At 41.1% G+C, this 25,053-nt stretch overlaps 1 protein-coding gene across 9 annotated transcripts in view; it reads left to right on the top strand.

Moving 5' to 3' along the window:
* MYO5A (myosin VA) overlaps positions 1-25,053 on the top strand; it is a 187,012-nt gene that overhangs the window by 12,853 nt on the left and 149,106 nt on the right. For 6 of the 9 annotated variants that reach the window (XM_075897267.1, XM_075897263.1, XM_075897260.1 and 3 more), the window contains exon 1: positions 4,256-4,457. The exons of 1 other annotated variant lie outside the window; for it this stretch is intronic. In XM_075897267.1, the coding sequence (XP_075753382.1) occupies positions 4,374-4,457 (84 nt within the window). In that variant the 5' untranslated portion in view covers positions 4,256-4,373. Of the gene's footprint in view, positions 1-4,254; positions 4,458-25,053 lie in introns of those variants that run through there. 2 more of the 9 variants (XM_075897259.1, XM_075897266.1) reach the window with 2 other exon arrangements.

Here is a 25,053-nt window from a genome sequence, read left to right as displayed (position 1 = left end):
GCCTAGGCCTTTATCCTGCAAACACTTAAGCATACACTTAACTTTATTCACTGTATTTCTGTTTACCTCAGTGGAAGTAATTACAGTGTGTAAAGTTAAGCATGCTTGTAAGGGTTAAGCCATAATTTGAATTGTGTTTAATTTTAGGAGATAACTTTATGGTCCCCAAGCCCCCAAAATAATCTAAGTGGGAAACAAATGAAAATGCCTCTTGGGGTGTTTCCTTGATAAATCCTTAATGGTGAGTATCTTGGGTATAAATACTTTTCTCCTGCTGCCAAGAAAAGAGCTTTGACTATTTATAGCAAAACCTGTTCATTTTCCAGTGTGGTGTCCAATTTTTCCAGACAGTAGTTGTGTCAATGACATAATTAATGGGCTTGACTACTTTTAACACGGACTACTCTTTGACTTTCACTCTGTGTGTGGGCACCATCTTTGTATGGCACATACTGAATCAGCACTTTGTGAGACACTGAATGGCTCTGTAATTTGCCAACAGAAAAGCATCCAGAGCCTTTGAGTTGGAGATCTTGGTGCACTGCATGCTTGAGGCACAGGAACAACTTATTACCTAGGGATATAAGCTATTAGTTGAGCAGTTGACTACCCAATAAGCCTAGCGTAGGCTTATTGGGTAGTCAAGTCACTGCTTGACTAGTCGCTTCCCCCATCCTTGCTGCCTCTGTATCAGAGGAGCAAGGGGGAGGAGCGGGAGCCAGTGCTGGGGGGAGCTGGCTTAAAAGCTGGCTCCCCCCAGCGCTGTCTCTGGTGGGGGGCAGAGGTGCAGCAGGGGACCCAGTGCGATCTGAGACTGAGCAGTCCCAGCTCACGCTGACCAATGATGCAGGTTTCACTTCCTGGCCCAAACTAATTAGAGAAAGAAAGACAATCTAAGAACATTTCTGTGTAATAGTAATAAAGTCTTTGTGCTTGGGCTACAGCTCCTTTGAGTTTATTAGAAGAGGAAACGATGGTAACACCAGGGCCAAGTATCAATAAGAAAATGGGGGCAGAATTTAGTGGTTACATTAGAAGATTAATAGTCAAGACTCCTATTCTGGTCTCCGCTAATATGCTGTGTGACTCTGGGCACCTCATTTCTTCTGTTTTTCCTATTTGCAAAATGTGTACTGTAATTTCTCTCACTCTAAAATTATTTTTCTTGCGGGACGACAGTGACATCATCACATTACTCTGCATCCCGCCTGCCTACTCCTTCCTTCCCCACCCTTTCCCCAGTGCTCGGGAGCCAGGATTGCTGCACCGTGGCCTCCCTCTTCCCTGATGTTTGGGTGAGAGCTGGGGGGAGAGTGCAGGGTCAGGTGTAGCCAGACAGGAACCCCCTTGTAACATCCATTTTTGCTTGCCTGGAGCATACAGGGCACACAGAGCAGAAGGCCCAGGCTGTGTGACCGTGAATGGCTATAAACAGAGATATGCCAATTGCTGACCAAGAGGCTGCCAAGGAGTGCCCTTGACTTAACCCATATTGATACGAACACACATCCATCCGCGGGGGGAGGAATCTCTCGCCCAGTAAAAAAAATGTCTAGTGCTCACAATTTAGTTATCTCTCTTGCAAGTGTAAATTAACTTGAAACTTGCTTGTAAGAACTGGCGCCACAAAACGGACCAGTAGAATTCGGCATCTTAGATAAGAAAGAGAATACGGGCCCCCAGGGGTATAAAGATAGGTCCAGCAGCGCATTCTCTTTGAGTGTCAATCTACCATCTATCTGCTGGTCGGGTTAGGTGTTTGATCTCCCGAGGTTCCAAGGGGACGCCCACCTCGTATTCGTCTTTCCTAGGAATTGAGAGACCGGCCCTGGCCTGACACGCTGGAGTCGAGAGGCACAGAAAGGGGTAAAAATTGTACCTGGATGTGGTCCTTTGTTTAAGTATATATATACATAGACTTAGAGCTCTTTAAAGATTAAGCTGTCACTTGGTACCATTATTTCTATTTTCTATCTTTATTTTCTTTGTAACCATTTTTAAAATCTGTATTTGTTAGCATTTAAGAAATAGAGCAATAGCCATTGTAACCATATGCTTTTATAAGTCTTTTAATAAACCTGTAACTGTTTAAGCTTTAACCTGACTCCTTCAGTTGCTGTAACAGAATCAAGCACAATTTAAAAGAACTTCAGCCGGTCATAAAGGGACAGACATAGGGAGAGCTTGGGCATTTGGATCTGTGTCACTCCCAGGTGACAAGATCCGTTAGGGCACCTTTCCAGCCTTTCCCAGGCTGCCCGCTGCGAAGGAACCCCTGTGTTCTAGCAGTTAAGATCTAAGGTGTAATAAGCTCTTTCTATATAACGGGGCGTCTGTTGGCCTGCTGGCCACCCTCTGCGACGGGACCCCGGTCCTAGCAGTAAAGACACGGACGTTAAACCTTTTCTCGGAAGCATACACACACACACTGCCCTGACCGTCGGCTGACATCAGGTGAGACCTTGGCCCGGACCCTCTCCGACCTGATGACCAGGGGGAGAGCACGGGACCTGGTGAGGCCTCAGCCCTCCTCGGTGGCTGGGGAGAGGTGGGGGAGAGCTGGGGCTGGCACAGCTTGGGGGAGAAGGAGGTAGAGCCAAGGCTGGCTCTACTTTCCCTCTACCTTCCCTGATGGCTGGGGTCAGGGGGAGAGCTGGGGCTAGCCAGGACTGGTGTGGCTGGGGGCGGGGGAAGAGGATAGAGCTGGGCTTTCCCAATCTTCGCTCCCTGTCGGGCAGCTGGGGAGGGAGAGAGGTGGGGCTGGTGTGTCTGGAGGAAGGGAAGCACAATAGAATTGTTTTGAAAACAGTCACCATCACTAACTGCTTAATGCCATCTCCACCTGCCAATGGTGGCAAGCGTTGGAAGGACAGAAGCATAAAAGGTAGTGGTGTAAGAGTAGGGAAGCTGAAACTTTGCTCAGTGATGGGTTCATTGGTAACTTGGGAAGAGTTGAGGACTGCACTTCACTTGCATTTGCTCTCCCTTTTAATGTGGAATCCATTATAGTTCCTTGCAAGGTGGAGCAGAGTCTTCTAAGGCTGCCTCTCTTTCTTAAAAATCTATGTGGCCACATGCTGAATTGGATATATTTCTGGGTTGCAGGCCTCACATTGGCACTCGTTATATAGGCTTGACAACGAGGGTGCAGATATTGACCAGAAGAGGTCTAATCCAAGTGTAATTGCAGGAGTATATTCAGGCTTGTTACCATCATGCTGTTTGGTAGAAGTGTTATTAATGAATTCTGTTTAATACCTTCCTTATTTCTTCCCGGTTGCTTATCAAGTCTGTAATCTTCAATTGACTTTTAACCTCCATGAAATAGTGGCTTCTGCTACAGCTATGGCTAGCACATAATTAATTAAGATGGAACTAATAATTAACAGGAGAACTGGCTTATTGAGTTGGTTTAGTTATTGAGAGATGTATGGCATAAGCGGGGCGGCCCGTGAGTATAGGCCAACTTGGCTGTGGCCTACGGCGCCGCCTTCAACAGGGTCCCTGGGATGCCCAATGATGATGTCACGAGGCGCCCGGGGTGCCCAATGATGACGTCACGTCGTTGAGGGCTGTGCAGGCGGGGGTGCCAATCGCGCGTTCCGCCTGGGGCGCCAGCTGCCACAGCCCACCTCAGGCCACCCCTGGGCATAAGCACAATTTATACAATTGAGAGCCTTCTAAATTACCTATTCTCCTGGTCTGATGATAGTCTGGGTTACAAAATTAAATGCAAAATGGAAGCAATGCTACTATATGTCTCATACCTTGCTTTAGTCTTCAGTGTAACAGGTGAGGGGAAAATTATAACTTCAGTTATCTTGGTGCATAAAGGTTCTTCCAATTCATGTTTTCAGTGTACCTGTAGTTAAATGAAAACTGCAGGTTTGTAATGTAGTTTTAAATAGGGAAAAGTGTAACGTGTATTTTCTGTAAGATTTGAGATATTTGCATATGAGCTCCTTATTGAAAACAGATAAGACAAATAAATCATTCATTGGTACTGGAATTACTTATGTTTTCTAGTTTCTCCATTTGATTATCACAAGACAGTGGGTTCTGCCATTTTTTTTTAGTGTCTTAAACAAAAAAACACACTCACTCTTTGTGTCCCTGGAGAAATAAGCTAAAATATGGTGAATCACTTAAACAATGAAGCAATTCATTGCCCCAGCCTGGCTTGTCACACGTTTTCCTTGCAGATTTTCATGGGTTATTAATGCATATCTTTAAAAGAAGATGATCTTAGTAGTTATGTTGCAGAGATAAGAGAGAGAGGCCGCGGCTGGCCTAGTTGTTACTGCAGACCAAGTGTGAACAAAGTGGAAATACTCTTCACTCCAAGTAAATTCCTTTCACATGAAAAGGAAACTATGACTGAGGTGCAAGATGCTGGAAGCGTGTACCACCAGAGGTACTGGGTGGTGGTAGATGATTTAGACTATATGTACATTAAAGTAAGTGTAATCTGTTGACTTTTTTCATGTTCTTTGTTTTAATAAAATCGAAACCTTTTGATATGGATACGCAGTCTCTGTGTTTGTACCAGTGCTTAATGAAAGTTTAGTTTTGATTTATTCTGATTCATTGTTAATAGCAACAAGATTCTTTCAAACATGACAGATGATGGTTTTATGGTTTGGGACTGGGTCTCTTTTTTGTTGGTTTCTTTTTAAATATCTCATGGGTTTTTTTCCCCAATAAGAGACATTAGCGCTTGTGGTATTGTATGTCAGTGTGTAATATTTGTTTTTATTATCTGTTTATTATAATGGGATTCATGCCACAGCAATCTCAGATAATGAAAGGCAACACAACATTGACTTGGTGACAGTAGCTGAATATACAGTATTTGTGAAGAAAAGGAATATAACTACTTATTGAAATATGGTACTGAATGAAATGCATCAGGAATCCAAATAGATGCATACTAACTTTTTAACAGTCACTTTTAATGTGGGTGGATAGCTCTAAATATTATTGTGACTCTTCCTATTTTATCAGACCGTTGAAGGTTCTGTGGGCTAGAATCTGATTCCAGTTTATGCTGGTGTAAACTGGGGTAACTCACTTATTAACAGTGGTATGTAGCAAAACAAGGTGCAGTCAGCTTGTGTGCTTCCCGGCGCAGCAACAAAGTGTATAACTAAGCACATTTTGGTCCCTTAGGGCTTTATCAAGGTGTGGCTTAAAAAGATGTTTTCAAAAGAATGGAATGTATGCGGAAAAAGTCCTCCAGCAAATAGGATGTGAGACTGTATCAGGTTTTGTCCTACTCTTATTTTTACATGCTAGTGCAAGTGGGTCATCAGATTAAAATAAACCAGGTAAAAATGTTGGCAGTTAGAATAAATGGTTTCTGAGCCTGGAAAGAAGAGTGGGGAGAGATGCACAGAATGCTGGGTGCAGAGCCAAGGTATAGATGATTGTGTGTCTTCCTCTGACCCCATGTTTTAAAACTTTGTTCTGGGCATTATCAAGATGGGACAAGTATCGCGTGCACTAGCATGTGTTTTATGGAAATCTGCCCAGACTGTTCCTCCGTGACTCAGAATGTGCTATGTCACAGGTGGCTATGCCTTAGAGTTCTGAATTGATATTATCTGTTAGTGGCTGTAATTGAGCTTCACTGTGTGGCAACAAGGTACACATGGCTTATTTTGAAAGGTTCACCGCTCTTCCCATGAGCCCGACAGCATCTTTGCTTAGCTCTCAAGTTAAAGTAATTTAATAGCCAGGATTTGCTGCACTGCTGTTTTAACCTTAGCACTATACACATACCTTTGTGGTTTAGTTCAGGTTTTACTGTAGTGAAAGTTGTGTCTGAGTAAAAAATGAGGGAAGCCCTCAGGATTTACTCACAAATTTGTAAGAAGACGTTTGGGAAAGTGCAATCTTTTCCTTGGTATTTTAACTGTTAGGTTATCCTAATGTAAAATCTAATGTTTCTCTTTACATGTGCACGTTCCCTTGTTTTTATCCTAACAGTTTATCAGTTTTCCATAGTCCAGAAGCTTTGCAAACATTTATGAATGTCGCCTCTAATAAGCCTGCAGGATAGGCTATCAGTTACTGCTCCAAATTTCCTTGAATAACTTCAGTTTCTCGCTTCTAGTGCTATAGTACACTGGGGTGCAGTATGATCACTATAACCCTTTATTTTCTCTTCCTGCCCTGTTAAATTCTGGACGTGCCAACTAATCCCATTAGAACATTGCAGATGGCTCAGTGCTAAATCAGTAGCAATGATACAAAAGAAGTGATTTCCACTTCCTGTATCTATGAACCAAGGGTTAACAGACAGATGCATTCACCACTGTCTATGTTCTCCATCCCCCCATCTGGAAGGCTCTGTAAGCAGGACATTGGCTCATAGCTGTTGGCAGAGTGAGTCAGTTCAGTTGTCTCATCAGCCTTTCCTGTACAGGTGAACTTGAAAGCTTTTTTGAAGGGGGGAGGGGAGAGGAATCTGTTTGAAGAGCCTTAAAATTAGTAATAGAATTTGGTGGTAAGGAGGAATCAATATAATTTTTATATTAAAAATGTTTTAACTTAGAGCCTTTCATTTTAATATAAAGACCTGATTTGAAGGTTCTGTACTACCCCTGCAAGAATCCATGACACTGTTAACAACTAAAGCAGAGAAGAGAAACACAGGGCTTCTATTTTGAGGATGTCATTTGGCAATTAACTTGAAGGTCTTGACAGGTGAGAGGAGGTGTGTTAAGACCCCCTTCTCTTTCACCTGACAAGATCTGAGTCAAAAGAATATTGTAAGAGTAACATTTTGACTTGAATTAGGTTGTTATAATTTGTGCAAATTTTTAATGCCCGTGAATGGTGTTTGGTAGTCTTGGACACTGAAGTTTTCTACATAGCTACAGTGATACCTAACCTAGATCCAAAGAGAGCATTGCTATTCATTCCTGGGCCTCTTAGATGAGAGTGCCATCCATGTTGCCTATTGGTAGCAGTTGTGGTACATCTTCTGATGGGAATATCAGAGCTAGTTTTCAGAGGACAGAACATCCCACTCATTACTGAATACCAAAGAGCCCACAGATGGTAATGAGTGTCAGTCATTATTGACTTGACTGTGGATTTGGACTAATGGCGTGATTTTTAGTATTTAGCTGTAAACCTATACATTCTTTAAATTTGTGGTTTTAACAAGTTGTTTCACTTCTCTTTTTAGAACTAACTTCTTTGCGTCTTAAAGTGAAGCTACTTAAAGAGTTAACCCTGAAACACTGACTGTATAATCCTACCAAGTTTGCCTATTTCTCTTCAAAATTGGAGAATGTATGGAATTTTTCCACCGATTGAATTGTAACACAGTGAAATCATAGAATACTAGGACTGGAAGGGACCTCAAGAGGTCATCGAGTCCAGTCCCCTGCCCCCATGGCAGGACCAAATATTGTCTAGACCATCCCTGATACACATTTATCTAACCTACTCTTAAATATCTCCAGAGATGGGGATTCTACAACCTCCCTGGGCAATTTATTCCAGTGTTTGACTACCCTGACAGTTAGGAACTTTTTCCTAGTGTCCAACCTAAACCTCCCTTGCTGCAGTTTAAGCCCATTGCTTCTTGTTCTATCCTCAGAGGCCAAGATGAACAAGTTTTCTCCCTCCTCCTTATGACACCCTTTTAGATACCTGAAAAAGGCTATCATGTCCCCCCTCAATCTTCTCTTTTCTAAACTAAACAAACCCAATTCTTTCAGCCTTCCTTCATAGGTCATCTTATCTAGCGCTTTAATCATTCTTGTTGGTCTTCTCTGGACCCTCTCCAATTTCTCCACATCTTTCTTGAAATGCGGTGCCCAGAACTGGACACAATACTCCAACTGAGGCCTAACCAGCGCAGAGTAGAGTGGAAGAATGACTTCTCATGTCTTGCTCACAACACACCTGTTAATGCATCCCAGAATCATGTTTGCTTTTTTTGCAACAGCAGCACACTGCTGACTCATATTCAGCTTGTAGTCCACTATAACCCCTAGATCCCTTTCTGCCGTACTCCTTCCTAGGCATATCAGTACAGTGTAAAATTGTATGTTCCTTTTCTAGTACTTCTCCCACTGGTGCAGTATACTTAATTAGCCTGACATATAGGGCATAGCTGTCAGTTTTTTACTCCACTTGTGATCTAACCTTACTCCCACCTCCCCCTAGTTTCTGCTATTTCGCACTTCCTCTAGCGCAGGAATGGGGAACCAAGACTAGTGAGTGGGTTTACATGAGTGGTGGGCAAACTGTGGCCACTATGGTTCCACCTGTGGCCTGCACGGTACCTCTCTACCTCCTTCCCCCACATGCCTCTTGTGCACTGGGGCCCTAGAGCCTCACACTTCCTACTTCTCCCCCTCTCTCCCTCCCAGTGCTTTTGGAGCGTCAAGAATCCACCAATTTGCATTTCATCCCAGCTCACCCCTTCCCTCCTAGGGTGTGTCTAGACTACAGGGTTTGCTCGACAAACTCAGCAGTTTTGTCGACGCTGGTAAACCTCATTTTACGAGGCATAACGCCTTTTGTCGACAGAGTTCTGTCGACAGAAGGTGTTATTGCATGTAGGGTTGTGTCTAGACTACAGGGTTTTGTCGACAAAGCAGCTAGCTTTGTCGACAGAACTGAATGTAGTCTAGACGCTCTTTGTCGACAGAAGCTTTGTCGACAGTATCTGTAGACAAAACCCTGTAGTCTAGACATACCCCTAGAGTGTGCACAACTGTGAACAGCTGATTTGTGGCGTTCCAGTTCTGGGAGGGCAGGGGAGGAGCAGGGACAGGAAGTGAATCCGCGAATTCACTGTGCTCTGAAAGTGCGGGGAGCAAGAGGGAGGAGTAGGAAGTGCAGCACTCCAGTGCCCAAGTGCATGTGATGCATGTGGGAGAGGCAGACTGGATGCGCAGGCCACAGGTGAAAGCCTAGTGCTCCAAAGGTTGCCCATCGCTACACTAACATTTTTTTCAGGACATGTAACCTGTGGTTGTATTCAAAGGGAAGCTTATAATTCATTGTTTTCTGAGGTCATTAGTATGTAATGAGGTAAGTCTCCATTGCAGTAGTGTAGACCAGTGTTTCTCAACCAGTGGCACGAGTACCCTTAGGGGTACTTGAGAGAAGTCTGTGGGGGTACATCAACACAACTGAAACATGGAGAAAACTGAATTTTTGTTTTAAGTTTTACAGCGCTTTATTATTTTTTGTCCTTTTTTCACCCAAAAATTTCATCGCCCACCCGGCTATGATCAAGTTATTTAAACAAATGTGTTGCTATAGTGGAAAAAAAATTGTGGTTCCGAAAACTGTAGGTACAGGGGGTACTTACAATTTTTTTTTTTTTTTAAAAAAGGGGTACTTATAATTTTTTTTAAAAGGAATATTTTATATATATATAAAAAAAAGGTTGAGACACACTGGTGTAGACTGAAATTTAATTGTACCAGTTCCTATGCAAATGATCCATACCTGCACATTTCTTCTGTCAGAGCACTGAAACTACAGCAGATGAGTTTTCTGTGGAAGTGTCCAGCATAATTATCACATTCCTCCTCACACTTCAAATTACCTTACCGTGTTTCTTCAGAATATTCATTGTGTTTTTATCTATCAAATGCTGCCCAAGCCACTCATATTTTGGTATAACTTTAATTACCATTCTTTGTAGAAATTATTCTGACCCATGATCCTTCCTTTGCCAGGTCTATACGTTGGAGTTGTTCCAAATGCAAAAGCTTTCCTAGATACAGATCTCTTGACACCTAATTTACACTAAACATATTGCTTGAACATTTTCCAAATTATGTGAGTACTACATTGAAGGGAGAATGAAATCACTTAGGTAGAAATGCGAATGTTTAACTCGAATATTATTCCACAAACTCATTTATGGTTTAATGTCAAACTGACTAATGTTCTATGGGGTAGTGTAATTTATGCCTAGGTAAATTGGTCTGATCTGTGTTTACAACTATATACTCTTGACAGATTTTTCTTGATGGGTATAATGCATTAAACATATATATATTTTTTTAAAGGGAAAGACTTAGCATATACTAGATACAAAGTCCAATGAGCTTACAAGTAAAATTTTAAATATATTGACTTGTTACTAATGACATCTTACATTATTGCAATTTAAAAATTTAAATATTAGACCTGTCTATTGCAGGTAACTCATGTGGTTAACTCAAAATTCATCACGATTAATCACACTGTTAAACAATGGAATGCTAATTGAAATGTATTAAATGTTTTGGAAGTTCTTCTACAGTTTCAAATCTACAGAATATATAGTATACATACAGAATACAAACTGTACATTGCTTACTTAATATTTTGATTGCAACATTTTACACTGTAAAAATGATAAAAAAGGAAATTTCAGTTCGCCTCATACAAGTACTGTAGTGCAAAACTCTTTTTGCTGTGAAAGTGCAACTTATGTAGAATTTTTTTAACTACACTCAAAACAAAAGCAAGTAAAACTTCAGAGCCTATAAATTCTACTTCTTGTTCAGTCTATCATAAAGACAAGACAGTTTGTTTACATTTACGATAAATAAAGTTGCCTTCTTCTTATTTATAATGTCACCTGAAAGTGAGAACAGGCATTTTTTTGGCACTTTTGTAGCTGGTGCTGCAAGGTATTTATGTCCCGTATATGCACATTCGTTACACATTTGTATGCCCCTTCATGCTTCGGCTGCCATTCCAAAGGACATGCTTCCATGCTGGTAATGATTGTTAAAAATGTGTTAATTAAATTTGAGACTCCTTGGGGGAGAATTGTATGTCTCCTGTTCTGTTTTACCCACTTTCTGCGATATACTACATGTGATGGTCTTGGATGATGACCCAGCACAGGTTTATTTTAAGAATACTTTCACAGCAGATTTGACAAAGCAAAAAGAGTACCACCGTGAGATTTTTAAAAACAGCTATCTCACTCAATCCAAAATTTGAGAATCTGAAGTTCTTTCTAAAACCCGAGAGGGATGAGGTATGGAGCATGTTTTCAGAATTCTGAAAAGAGCAGAACTCTGATGCAGAAACTGCAGAACTGAATCCGCAAAAAAGATGATCAACTTTCTGTTAGTGTCATCTGACTCAGATGATGAAAGTGAGCATGCGTCAGTCCGCACTGCTTTGGATCACTATCCAGCAGAACCCATCATCAGCATGACCGCACATCATCTGGAATGATGATTGAAGCATGAAGAGACACGTGAATCTTTCACGCATCTGGTGCACAAATATCTTGTGATGCTGGTTACAACAGTAGCTTGTGAACTCCTGTTCTCTCTTTCAGTTGACATTGTAAACAAGAGTCAGGAAGCATTATCTCCTGCAAATTGTAACTGAACTTGTTTATCTGAGTGATAGGCTGAACAAGAAGTAGGACTCAGTGGACTTATACGCTCTAAAGTTTTCCATTGTTTTATTTTTGAATGTAGATGTTTTTTGAATATAGACGCCTACATTTTTAAGTTAATCTTTCATGATAGAAATTGCATTACTGTACTTGTGTTAGGTCAATTGAAACATACTGTTTTTTTTTTTTTTACAGAGAGTATTTGTAATAAAAAATAAATATAAAGTGAACACTATACATTTTGTAGTCTGTGCTCTAATTAAAATCGACGTATTTAAAAATGTAGGAAAAATCCTAAATATTTTAAATAAATTGTTTAACAACACAATTCACTTAACAACCCTATTAAATACCTAATTTACCAATAACGGTTTAAACTACTGTTTAATACTTTGCCTTGCTTGGACAACAAAGTTGGAATCGTCACATTCTGATTCTCATGCATTGTGTAATGCTATACTTTTTGATTTTTCAGACATTGAAATGAAATATTTAATTGCGGAGAACTATTTCCATTGAACTTAAAGTGAAATATTTTTGTTCATATTGTGTATATTTGTGTTTTTATTTACCAAAACCCTTGCATTTTTACTTCAACTAGCTGATGGAGACTCTCTCTTCAAATCTATAATTTGCTCTTTAGGAAAGAAAATACCAAACAATGTGTGTATGGCACACATACCCCCCCAAAACAAATACCCCCCCAAATACCAAACAATGTTTTGAAAGGGTATAATCAGACTTAGTGATTATAAAGGGTGATTAAAGTGTTATCTGCAGAGATCAATACTGATCTTATCCCATGGATGGTGTCTCCTCCAATTTTAATAGGTATATACAGGTGTTCAGCTAAACACTTTCTGTAACTAGAATTACAATGGAGGTGGCTCTGACTCAATTTTCACAATAAAAAAGATGAAGAACTGCCTAATAACTCTAATAATCAGAAGTTGAGTATAGTGCATAATAATTCAGTGCATTGCTGCTGCACCAGAAACTTGGAACTAATACCACAAGTTTTTGGTTTTGTTTTTAAAGTGTAATTTAGTCATAGGAACAACAGTGTGACAACAGAGACCCTGGACTCTGTAATTGTGGAGATGGTTCTTCACTATGGACTGACTGTGTGGCAGATTTTTTATTTCTCATTCGGTCCAATATTCCAAACATATTTGTTTGTTTGTTTGCTGTTGCTTCACTTTCTTTGCTTTGAACATCCTGATATCTTAAAGGTTCTGTTAGATGTGATATTGATTTCTTAATTTAGTTGTCTCCTTTGTTTAGAACTGTGACTTCCTTTTCATGTTTTAATTTATCACTGTTCATGCCGTGCCTGAGATACCTTTCAAAGGTGTGTCTAGTCAGTTATGTAGCTCTGAGTCACTTTCCTTAAGTTTAGAAGATATTACATTCTAGTCTGTCAGACAAGAATTGGTACATTATGAAAGCATGATACTGGCTTCACAGTTAGGGTTGCATTAAGATGTGTATTTGGCAGGATCAAAATTCCTCTTAATTCACTTTTTCAGAAGACTGAATTTAATCTCCAAATTTAACACACCCACTTTTAAGGAGAATTGGATTTTCCATAATTTATTTAAGAAACCACAGTCCTTACAAACCCCATACTTCACACATATGCTGTAACCCAATACTTCACCCATATGCTGTAATATGTATTGGGTGTAAGACATAGTTCAAATGTTCAACCTAAATAAATACAAAAGTGAGTTATTTTCTTCTGTTATCCTAGATTTATTTAGCTCTGCAAAGACAAGCTGGTGGCAATATCAAAATCCACCAACTATTTCTGACTTCCCATTCTGCCAAGAATGTCTTTTCACCTCAGCACTCCGAGGGGAGATCCAGGGTACATTGGTGAGTGGAGATGATACAGGAGGACTTATGGGATTAGTAGGGATGTGATGGGGAAGTGGCTGTGTATGCCTGGAGAAATAGGGTTCTGGTGACAAGAGGAGAAGGCAGCAGCAAGGAAATACTAGTGTTTCCCTGCCTTCTCTACCCAGCAAACTTGTTATGGCTTACTAGGAGAGGGCTCCTTGTGCTGAAAGCCACAGCCAGAATGCTGCAGTAGGGCTTTTCTTTTACACACCAGCCAAGATAGTAATTATGTTAAGAAGCGGGTAATGGACTAATAGTGTAGTCAATACAATTTGTATCGACAAGGGGCCCTGCTGCAGCTCTGGAGTTTGAATGTGGTAGGAGCCAGGAGCTGCAGCGGGGGTAGGTCCCAGACCCAGCATGAGCTGGGACTGAGCAGTACCAGCTCACGCTGGGTCCTCGACCAGTGCACCTCTTCATTTTAAGTGTAGTAAGAGCCTCCTGGACTGCTGTGCCTCTGCCTCTATCCCTCTTCCCATGCATGGCAGAAATGGGGCTGAAGGGAGCCAGCTTTTAAGCCTTTTAAGCCTGAAAGAGAGGCAGCGAGGGGGAGGGGTGGTAGTGAGTAGTTGAGTAGTGATTCAACTACCCTAGTCGCTTACCTCTCTACAGGATAGTGTTGCAAATTGTACCCCTTATTGAGTCTAGTGTGTCTGGAGTGGAATTATAGATTTGTCATAGTGAAATTCCTCTCCAGCCTTGCTTCTCTTTCCACCTAGTTGTCCCCCTGCTTGCCCTTCAGCTCTCAGTCATGTGCCTCTTCCATCACAGCACATATCTGTTCCTCCATATGCCCTCAGTCCTTTTTCTCATTCTAGTTTTGTGTGTTGATTCCTGGCCCAACCTTGCTTCAGTGTTCATGTAAACAGAGAGTTGATACTTTCCACTACAAGTGTGCCTGTGGATAAGTCTGCCTTAACCTAGCTGAGGTCACAGTTCAAGTTGTTCAGTTTTGTGCAGTAGGCCTTGTATACATGGTACTTGGTCATCTGACAGAACTGCAAAAGGAATTTATTGTGGAGCTAAGGAGTCAGTTGTGCTAGAGAATGTGATGTGTGAGTAATAAGTGGGGCCCCACCAAATTCACAGCCGTGAAAAACATGTCACAGACCGTGAAATTGGACCTCCCTGTGAAATCTAGCTATTGGAGGGGAGGGAGAGGGATAGAGTAGAGGGCACCACAGCTGGGGGCTCCTACTATTCACTGGGATGCAGCTGTTAGTCCTCCAGGCTGCAAAGGGATGAGATTTCCTCTTGTCCTGCATGGCCACTTTGAGAGGGGAGGTCAAAGGAAGGGAAAGAGGAAGTCTTGTCTCCCCCAGTTGGTGATGTGAACATGTACTCGTGCACATGGTTAACCAATGAGCCTGGGCTCATCTGTTAACCTTTATAGTGATATGCAGCCTCCTCAATCCCCCAACACTGACAGCATGCTGGGGAGGGGCAGGCAGGAACTGGCACTTGCTGGGAGCCAGCTTAGAAGCTTAACTCCTGCCTGACCCCTCTTCCCCCCATCTCCTACCATATGTTAACATGTAACTGCTGAAAATTTCAGTGGTTACACGTTTACCTAAATAAATGCATTTTAACATCCCTGTCCCCAGCCTGGATGAGACTAGCAGCTAGCAAGCCTTCGCCTGGCATACTTCAGCAGCATGAGGGAGATGGGGTTGCCAGGTTTGGTTGGTTGTATTCCTGAAGGTTTCATCATATGACATAATCTTTAACTGAAGATTAATCTTTAATTTCTGGAGACTCCTGGACAAGGTTGGAGAGCAGCTGGCAGCCTTAGAGATCAGACTCACTTCCTCTCTCTCAGCTGCAGGAAACTCCATGGCTGCTATCTTCAGGATCCCTCTCTCAAGGCAGTGGAGGAGTGAGGATGGCAATATCATGACCCCCCCCCCCCCCCCAAAAAAAAAAAACCTACCTCTGTATGGCCACGTTTTGGATCAGGATTCCCACAGTTGCAACACTGTGAAATTTCAGATGTAAACATCTGACAGTGTGAAAATGGCCAATTTTTAAATTTGCTGACCATGAAATTGACCAAAATGGACATTCATTTGGTAGGGCCCTAGTAATAGGCATTAGGATATAATGTTGATATGCTATGAATACTGACACTGTTGTTGATTGATTGAGCTGATAGGAAGAGCATTGTGTTAATTGTAACTTGACAATTTTTGCAGGGAAGATGATTTCAAAGAATTTGGTATGTTAAAATAAGAGAGAGCATGAAGTTTCTAGTTTCTATTATTATTTGTTCATATTGTTGTACTGCCTAAAAGCCCTAGTCAGGGACAGGACCCCATAGTGCTAGAAGCTAGTGCTGCTTGGGATTTGAGTTCTGTAGCATTGCAGAAAACAAGGGGCCTTAGCTAAACTTCATATTATTTGTGCATAGAAATGGGGAAAAAATCCCACTATAACATGAAAATGGAATTCTGGTGCACATTCATGCAATCTGATGACTTCTCAGTTAATTTGTGAAAACAGATAAGTTTGAGGTATATGTTATACAGAACTTAGGGATTTAAAACACATGGTTTACAAAGAAAGTACTCAGATATATTTTCTTTTCATGTAATCAGTGATGTCTCCTTAGCTGAGTACCATGAGAAAAAGTTCTGAGATTCAGTATGTGGTAAACAATTTGTTGCATGTGACTTCCTTCAGATACCACAGTGTTTTAAAGCATGTGTACTGCTACTGACATCACAAGTTATGAGCAGAATAAAGGATTTTTAACAGTGGGTGGTGACTGACATTGATGGTTTTTATGAAATGGTAAAGCCAATGAAGAGAGCCTATAAAATACAACTTTATACTTTATTAGCTGCCTTTTGGTGCCACTGCTGGGTGAGACTCTTCAGAAGTTATTCTGGTGAACAAAGTTTTGATGGCTATAGTATGATCTGAGGTAATGACTGATCACAGAGTAAAAATATTAGAGACGATCTGTAGATGAAACATAACACGGAGCGTTTTTAAGGGGAAAGCTGTTACTAAGCTTGTACTCACATGTTCATAAAGCTCAGCTGTTTAAAAGTTAAACAATTACAAATCAACAGAAATATCAAATGTTAGCTGGAACCCCATTGAGCTGTATTTGATGCAGCTCTGAGTATGTCGGTATAAGAAGAGTGTTTCATAAATACTATTATTTAAGAGTTTGAAAACATTTAAATGTCTATTACGAGCCAAAATCAGTCATGGCATCAGGGCACAGTTATTTATGCAAGGTACAGTTTTAGCTATATTAGTTATCTAGGGCAGGTATGTTGGAATTTGATGGTAGCTAGGTATAGTAGCCTAGTAAGTCATTGTGGAAAGCTTGTATTTAAAGTTTCAATCTTGATCATAGATATTCATATGGTGTTGCCCATTTTCCCTTTTGTTGACACTGGACAACTTCTGTTTTCAAGAGCACTTTTGCTTCTTGAAAAATATTGCAAACATAAGTCATTGTGTACTCAGGTGTGGAATCAGGCATACATAAGGGTGTTTTCTTTTGATCATATGAGCATGTGAAGACATAGGTGCTTATCCAAGTAGTCCCCTTCAGTTCAGTGGGACTTCTTAAAGCTAACTACTGCATAAGTCTTTGAAGGCTTTTGCCTCAATACTTTCCAGAGTGTCATAGAAACAAGCCCATGTTTTTATCAACAGTCAAATTTTGCAAAGTTGGCTTAATCTACATCCTGCAGAAGAATTACCTGCAACATTTCTGCTGGTTCTATATTGCCAGTTGATGTCTGAAAATCTACAGTGGTCACTGAAAATCCCAGAATGTGGATATTTGGTTGTCAGGAAAAGAAAAATATTTTCCTCACTAAATGGTTTTTGATGCTGATGAGTAAAGATGCTAAATTCTGCTGGGACTCTGTGGCACTTGAGTTTTGAAGTGTTTAAAAAAAAATCTTACATGAAATGCTCAATGTTTGGAACATGACCTAGTATTAAGTTCTGTGGCTGTCATAATATAGTGTCAAAGGGAATAACTGCAATGACCACAATAATTAGCACAAGAAGTCCTCTCTTCCTCTTTAAGGTGAAAATCCTTATGTGCTAACACTATTGGGAGAAAATTTGACAGTTCATCCTCCTGTAAGGATGGTCTCTAATTCTCTCAAATTCAGCATCTCCTCTGCTGTGCAGGTTGGGTAAGTGGTTCATATATCTTCAACAGTAGTGTCTCTTCACATTGCTGCATTGGTTTGACTTGTAATTTCATGACTAAGCTTCCTCTTTTCCCTTATTCTGTATCCTTCATCAGATAGACCCACATGCAATCTGAGTTGAAGTCTGAAGTTTTTAAATTCAGAAGATTACACTTTCAGTGTCTTAACTTTTCATTTCCTGATTTTTCATTGGTTTGAATATTGCTCAACTTGATTTTTTTTAAAGTTCATGGTATCATTGGGCATCATGGGTATCTCAAAGTTTTGGGGCATTTAATTTCTTTGTTTTTTAATTCTCAGCAATACCACAATCCAAGTCACCACCTCCATGGTCCCTGGTTCCTTGGCAATGATTACCTCAGCAAAAGAATGCAGAAGCTTCAACATCTTTGCATCATTTCCCATCTCTCTGTTTGACCAGCATAGTTCTACCTCCTCACTCCACCTCTCAACAAATATATGGATATAGGAATGGAGCCAGTGGGTTAAGAGAATGCAGGGACTAGCAAAGAATCAGTGGGAACATTTTTTTGGAAGGGGAGACAAGCATAGGTTACTCTGCAAGAGGAATTTAAATGAAATGTTAGGAAATGCTTTCTGATTATAAGGATAGTTATGCCGTGGAACAAATTACAAAGGGAGGTTGTGGAATCCCCATCCTTGGAAGCTTTTATGAACAGATTAGACAAACGTGTCCAGTAGGAGGGATTGTGGAGGGGCAGTAGAGGAATGGGGGAGAAATCTGCAGGACCAAGTAGATTTTAGAGCACTTTAAAGTATCACTCTTAAAAGCAAACATGTTGGTCTTAGGGCAGAACTTCCTGTGGAAGGCTGGCAGAGAACAGTTCATGCGCACCGCACACATTCTCCAAAAGCTGCCAAAGAGTAGGGCTCGAACTCAGTGTATGAGTGCAGCTCAGGTCTAATGACCCCATTGTATCACCTTGAGTCATCCAGTACTGGGACAACAGACTGACTACAAACCCTTTGGATTCCACAAAGCATTGACTTTGCTGCACGTACATGTTTTGCTCTTTTAGGCACAGTTTAGCTCCTGGTGACCTGTAGTTCCCACCTTTCCCCTCAATAATGTTGGAAATACAACTTTTCCAAAGGGGCAGTGGGCACCACTTAATCAGTTAACTGGATAAACCTGACGTTTAACTGATTAACCAGGATTTTACATCCCTAGTAAGATGAAGATATATCACATTTACTGCTTCCCCCAGTCCACTAATCTCTTAAATGGAGAAGAAAAGTAGATTGGTTTGGCATGAAAAGTAGCCAGGGTGTTGGTTTTTTATAACCCTGCTTTCCTCCAGGTGCTTAGAAATTCATTGCTCAATAGGCTTATGTACATCCCCATCCAAGTGAGATATTGGAAACAAGATACAATGAAGTTGGAAAACTCTGTAGAAATAAGACCCATTAGAAATGTTTCTTATATTATCACTGAGCAACTTCTTTTTGTTGTTTGTTTAGTGACTTTTATGTAGTCGGTTAAGACGTAATTGAGGAAAATGCTTATTAAAAGAAGCAACAACCATATGTGCAGTGAGGGTCAGCTGTATGGCTGTGTTTTGCCTCTAACTTTACTTCGTGATCTATATCACTTGCGTATTTGCTTCCTTTCAGATCTATATTCTCCAATGATTTATTGTTTCTTAGTACTCCTAAAGGTAAAAGTGAAATTGATCCCTTTGGATTGCTTGTTAGACTAGCTCTTGGTGATGACTACTAATTTGAGCTTTCTGTAGGTAATATCTATTGCATTAATGTCACTGAAGTTGATTTAGTAGAGAAAGTCAAAAAGACCCGTGTAAATCACTTCATTTTGGGAGCAGCAATGGGTTGCTGGCATTTTCATGGTCTCAGGAATACAGATTGAACAGTGATGAAGTTATAAATAGAATATTTCCCTTGTCAACAGAATTTGAGTCACAGAGAAACCAAGGATAGAAAAACAAAAAAAAAACAGACTAGTTTTTGAAAAAAAAAATGTTATGAGAGCTCAGCTGGGAAGCTCCTTTCTCCAAAGGTCCATGCAGAAGAACCTCAATATATAGAAAAAAGGAGGCTCTTTTTCTATTTTCCTAGTGCCCTAAATGAATTTGTAAATAGATGCTGCTCAGAAAATGGCAGAGTGCAATTTTGCTTCTCTGTCAGTTTTTCTCTTTGCCCAGCTGTCTAGTGTGGCTATGTTTTTGGAGGAGGAAGATTTGAATCAGTCTGAATCTGGATGTGTACCAAATTGCAGCTTGTCCAAATCTGCTGTAATATTGGACAGTTATATAAAGGAGAACTAAATCACGCTTTTAAAAATGCCCTTTCTGTAACTAACTAGGAAAATTAATATCAGGGTCTGTTTTGTTGAAGAACTATTTTTCCATGGTGGAGTTAGCCTACAAAACATTAGCCAAAAGCTGTTCTTAATTTTTTATTCATTTTATTTTCAGACATTGTGATGGAGATATCTGGCTAGCCTTTGTCTATTGAAAGTGAACACTATACAAAGTAGCTTCTTGCAAGCAGCACTTTTAACTCACTGGTATTTTATGATTACACTGGGGTAAATGCTCGTACATGTTAGAAAAAATGTTTTCTTCATTTTCTCCCCCTCTCAAAGGTGTCCCTTTTCTCTTAAGATGAGAGATCTAGGTATAAGCTAAGAGTTGGCCAACCTGCAACACGAGCAGAATTTTTTTTAATTTGAAGAGTCTCCACCCTGCAATCTTAATTTTAGACTTTAGCATAAATATGTGGAACCCTCAACTTTCTGATTACAACATTCTGTTATGTTTGTTTGTTCTGAAAGTTCCACTTTACAGTGAATTTGATGTTAAAAATAGACATAAATTGCTTCCTGTATTATGGCCTTTGTGTATTTGTTAATTTCATGGCCTCTCTGTCTGATTTCATTACATGACTTATTAATGATACTTTGTGTATGGAGTATAATCTTTGTGTGATGTTTTGCAAATAGTTCAGGTCACACACTTTTCAAAAGATATGCAAGATGCTACTGATATATGGAGAGTAGGGATGTAAGCAACTATTGAGTAAACTTAGGCTTATCAGGTAGTCAGTACTCAACTACTCGCTTCCTCTCCCCTCCTGTTGCTGTATTAGAGGCAGTGGGGGTGGGGAGAGCTGGCTTAAAAGCCAGTTCCCCCAGCACTGTCTCTGCAGTTCTTACTGCATTTTAAAAGCAGAGGCTCTTACTATATATAAAAAACAGGCACAGCAGTCGGGGACCCAGCATGAGCCAGGACTGAAACAGTCCCGGCTCATGCTGGGTCCCCGATGCAACTCTGCCTTTTAAATGTAGTAAGAGCCAGATGGCTTTTACTACAGTTGAAAGGCAGAGGCACAGCGGTTCCTGAGCTGGCACGCCTCGGCTTGCGCCGCCCCCAGGAGCTAACCCTGCTGCTTCTCTGCAGTTTAAATGTAGTAGTAGCTGGGCTGTCTGCACACCCAACTCCTGCTACATTTAAACTGCAGAGCCACAGTTGGGGTAGCGAGCGCCCCCTCCTTATCGACGAATCGAGTAGTCGATGGAAATTCCATTGACTGATTAGCTAATTAAAGGTTATTTAACATCCCTAATGGAGAGACAAGGTGGGGGAGGTAATAGCTATTATTGGACCAACTTCTGTTGGTGAGCAAAACAGGATTTCAAACTTACCTGGAACTCTTCTTCAGGTCTGGAAAACTAGACAAATGTAACTGCCACAAACAAGATTTGAACTGGTTGCTTAGCAATCTGAAAGTAAGTGAGATGTATTTCAAGGTGAAGTGTCTCAACAATACCCCTCCTGTCACAAGAAGGAAAGGGTGAGGAAGGTGTGGTGGGGGTTGTTAAACACCATTAATCCAGCATTTCTGTTCATTCTGTGATTTTAAGTGTCTAATACAGTTATGAATTCAAGTTCCTAGGCTTTGAAGTGTTTGGCAAGTGTTATACAGGTTCCATGTCTTGTCATTCTGAACCTTGAGAGAAAAAACAACAAACAAACCCACACTGACATGGTCCCTAACTGAGAAGGAGAAAAACACTCCCCACATTTCCCTCACACACCAGTGCCTGGGGGACCCATGCTAGTAGATTTTGTGTGCTTCAGCCCCATGGTGGGGCAGCAGGGGCTGGGGGGGGGGGGGCTGGAGCACCAGTGTGGGCCCCCCCTTGCTGGGGGTGGAGAAGCTCTGAGCCTTGGAGGCCAGATCGAGGCACAAACCCTCACTGACATAGCCCCCGACTGAGAAGGAGAAAGACACTCCCCACATTCTCCTCACACATCAGAGCCTAGGCAAGTCTAAGCTTGTAGATTTTTGTGGGCTCTAGCCCCATAGGGAGAAGCGGGGGAAGGAAGGAGGAGCAGGAGTCCTGACGCTGGGGGACCAGATCCAGGCAAACCACAAGCCGCATCTGGCCCCCCCGGCCTTAGATTCACCCTCCATGTTATAAGGAGACCTTGTCAATCATCTGGGGGAGGGGAGGGCAGTGTTCTGTGACTGTGCACATCAAGGTATCACAGTGCTAAAATTTAGCTAGTCCCAGAACATGGAGATGGAGTCTCAAGGAGACATTTCTTTTTTATTTAAAAAGTGGCTGCTGTTGGTTACCATTTAGAGAAAAAGGCTTCACTTCATTACATTAATAGGCCTCTATTAAATGTCAAAGTAACTAGCAAAGGTTAGGATAAAAAGAAGGTAGCCAAAGAATATGTAGCAACCAGACTGGAATGTTAGCAAAATCTCAGGGCAATTTAACAAGTTTTTTGTTACAACTTGTAGCGAAGAGCATCACTGTTTTGCAAGACAATCAAAAAGAAAGAAACCAATTGGATTTTTGTTTTTGCTGGTCACATTCCTTACCCTTGTCTTTGGCACAGCATATCATCAGAGCTGAAAGCATATTCCCTGTGTCAGTTACTCAGCAACACTCACTCCTCCCTTGCCTTTAAGTTTAGAAGAGGAAGATAAGAGTAGTTGCTGAGATTTTTTCATGATAGGATGAAGGGAGCTGTCAATATTTTGAATGTTTCTTTTTCCATAGAAAATTTAAGCCTTTCAATTTTAATGAACCCATAGTGTTCAAGGGAATACCACTAAATATCATACTGTGATTTTAAAAATGTTTCCCCGTTCACTCTGCTCTGACACCGAGGCAAACATACCTTTGCCATATCATTTTAACATATTCTTTGTTGAGGACGGTGTGACGGACTCCCTCCTCGCCCTCCCCCACTTTATGAAATGGATGCATGGACACAAATATGAATAACACAAATTGCCTCATATAACCTATCAGTCTCAATGTCTTAATCCGCTGGGTCTGTAGATCTGGTGTATGCATCATTCTTGTGGGTAAAGTTAGATATATGGAGCATGGAATGGTTTATGGTTTTAAATGCGCAAATGAAAGCCATCAAGGACGTTTCCAATGCTGGGATGCCTCAATGTCTGCACAGTCACATGTAAACACCCTCTTTTGTCCTTTAAATCTTAGCAGTGGTTCATTTTAGGAAGTCATGCGTCTACCCCAGCTGGTAGGGCAGACCAAGTAATTGTCCATGGAAAGGTGGTATCTATAAAACAATAGGAAGCTAGGTGTTTCTTTGTCTTTAGCTGGTGTGGCACACCCAGGAGGATAACTAAAGACCTCAGAAAGAAGGGGACTTCCTTGATTTTGAAGGCTTAGCTGAAACAAGAACAGTTTTAGGGTGAGTTGTAATAAGTTTGTACTGAGATTTTAATGTAGAATTAGTTAAGCGTTTTCTGTTATTTTAAAACTGTAATCCACTTCACTCTGCCTGTTCTCACTTACAACCACTTAAATCCTACTGCTTGTATTTAATAAAATCACTTTTATTTATTATCAAGCCTAGTGTAAATAATTGTTACCTGGGGGAGCAATCAGTGTGCACATTCTCCTTTCATTGTTAAAGGGGGCTTACCTAAATAATTCATTTGGGTTTCTGATCATATTTGGGGAGTGTTATCCCAGGAAGCTGATCCCAAAACTGCATTTTCCTTGGACCTGAAAAGATTCAGTGTCTGTGTTGCTCCTCCAGAGGGGAGGAGGGGTGAAGGCGGGGGATCTCAGCTCTGTGCTTTGGCTAGGGGAGACCAGGGAGCTGGCTCATCAGGACAGGATAGTGAGAAGCTCCAGAGCAAGAAGGTGAGTTTCAGTGGTTTTGTCAGTACCCCAGGAAACATCCTCACAGGGTCTTCTGTGATCGCACTCTGTCACAGACAGAAGTATGGTTGCCACATCCAGGACTGCCACAAAGGCAGTGTGGGTGTTCCCATGCATTCCATCCCTTGAGAATTGTACTTGGGAGCATTCTTGAGAGAAATCTGGGCCCTCCCATAGATCTTTACAAGTGCTGCATGCCTATAATAGGGGATACTCACACTTTCTTTAAAAAAAAATTGGAGGGAGATTAAAAAAAAACCTGTCTTGTTTTCATATATTGTATCTAGTACAATTTAAGTGCTGATATTTAAAATCAGATTAATTTTTAAAAATAATGTATATATGATGAGTAATGAGAATAATTTGAGTGAATTCATATAATTTCTTTATTTGAACAATCCTCTTGCCTAGTTTGCTTTCTTATCAGAGTCCTGCTTTCCTACAGACATGTGCTGGACTTGTTTTATTTTTACCGTGTCTAAATTAATCTTTCGTGTTTTCTGAAAATCTTCCACTACTTTCAATAGCTCTCATTCACGTTGAGAAGAGACTGTAGGGAGGAAGCCCTGGGGGCATGACCCCATACCAGAGTTGAGGGACTCTTTGAAGACTAGCCCAGAAGAGACTGCAGGACTGAACAGGGCTGAGCCCAGGGAGGGTGCTGCAGGAAAACAGAGAACAATGGAGGAGGGTAGTGGGATAGACCCATATAGGATTGTGTAAGGACCTGAGCCTGGGAGGGCTGCAGGCCAACACCGGGTGAGAGGGACTGAGATAATCCACTTTGGGACTAATCAAGGACCTGAGCTGAGGGAGGTTTGCAGGAAGGGAGAGACCAACCAAGGTTTATTGGCATAGGCCCCTGTTGAACTGTATACCCTAGAAGGGATGTGTTCATTTTCACATACAGACTGAATATAACTTGGCCAGTGGGTTGAGTCACTTAATACCTGTTCAGTTAGGGATCATGAGTGCAGACCCATGCCCTTGGCCAACGGGTGCTTGTGAGAGGTGTGTGCCTGTCCATAAAACCAGATCACCTCTCTCTCACTAACCCCATTTTACTTGCAGAAGTTCCAGCTACCATATTCAGGCCAAAATTAATATTCTCCTAGATGTGTGCTACTGCCTTCTTTGCCACGTTCTTCAAAGTTTAACAAGTTAAGATATCAGATAATTTGGCCCCATTCATAGACATCACATGGCTTGGACTTGAGAGTCAATAGGAGCTGGACTTGAGTTTGCTACATAACTGGTGACAGCTAAACTAATAAACATAAATGACTGCAGCAGCAATTCAATCCAACATCACATTGTTAACAATGGTCTTGCCAAGCATGATAACACTGATCCCTGTACATCAGTGTTCACAGATGACTTTA

Source organism: Pelodiscus sinensis, chromosome 14 (assembly GCF_049634645.1).
Source record: "Pelodiscus sinensis isolate JC-2024 chromosome 14, ASM4963464v1, whole genome shotgun sequence".
In the NCBI taxonomy this organism is placed as follows: Eukaryota; Metazoa; Chordata; order Testudines; family Trionychidae; genus Pelodiscus; species Pelodiscus sinensis.
This window is presented reverse-complemented; position numbering and strand designations above follow the sequence as displayed.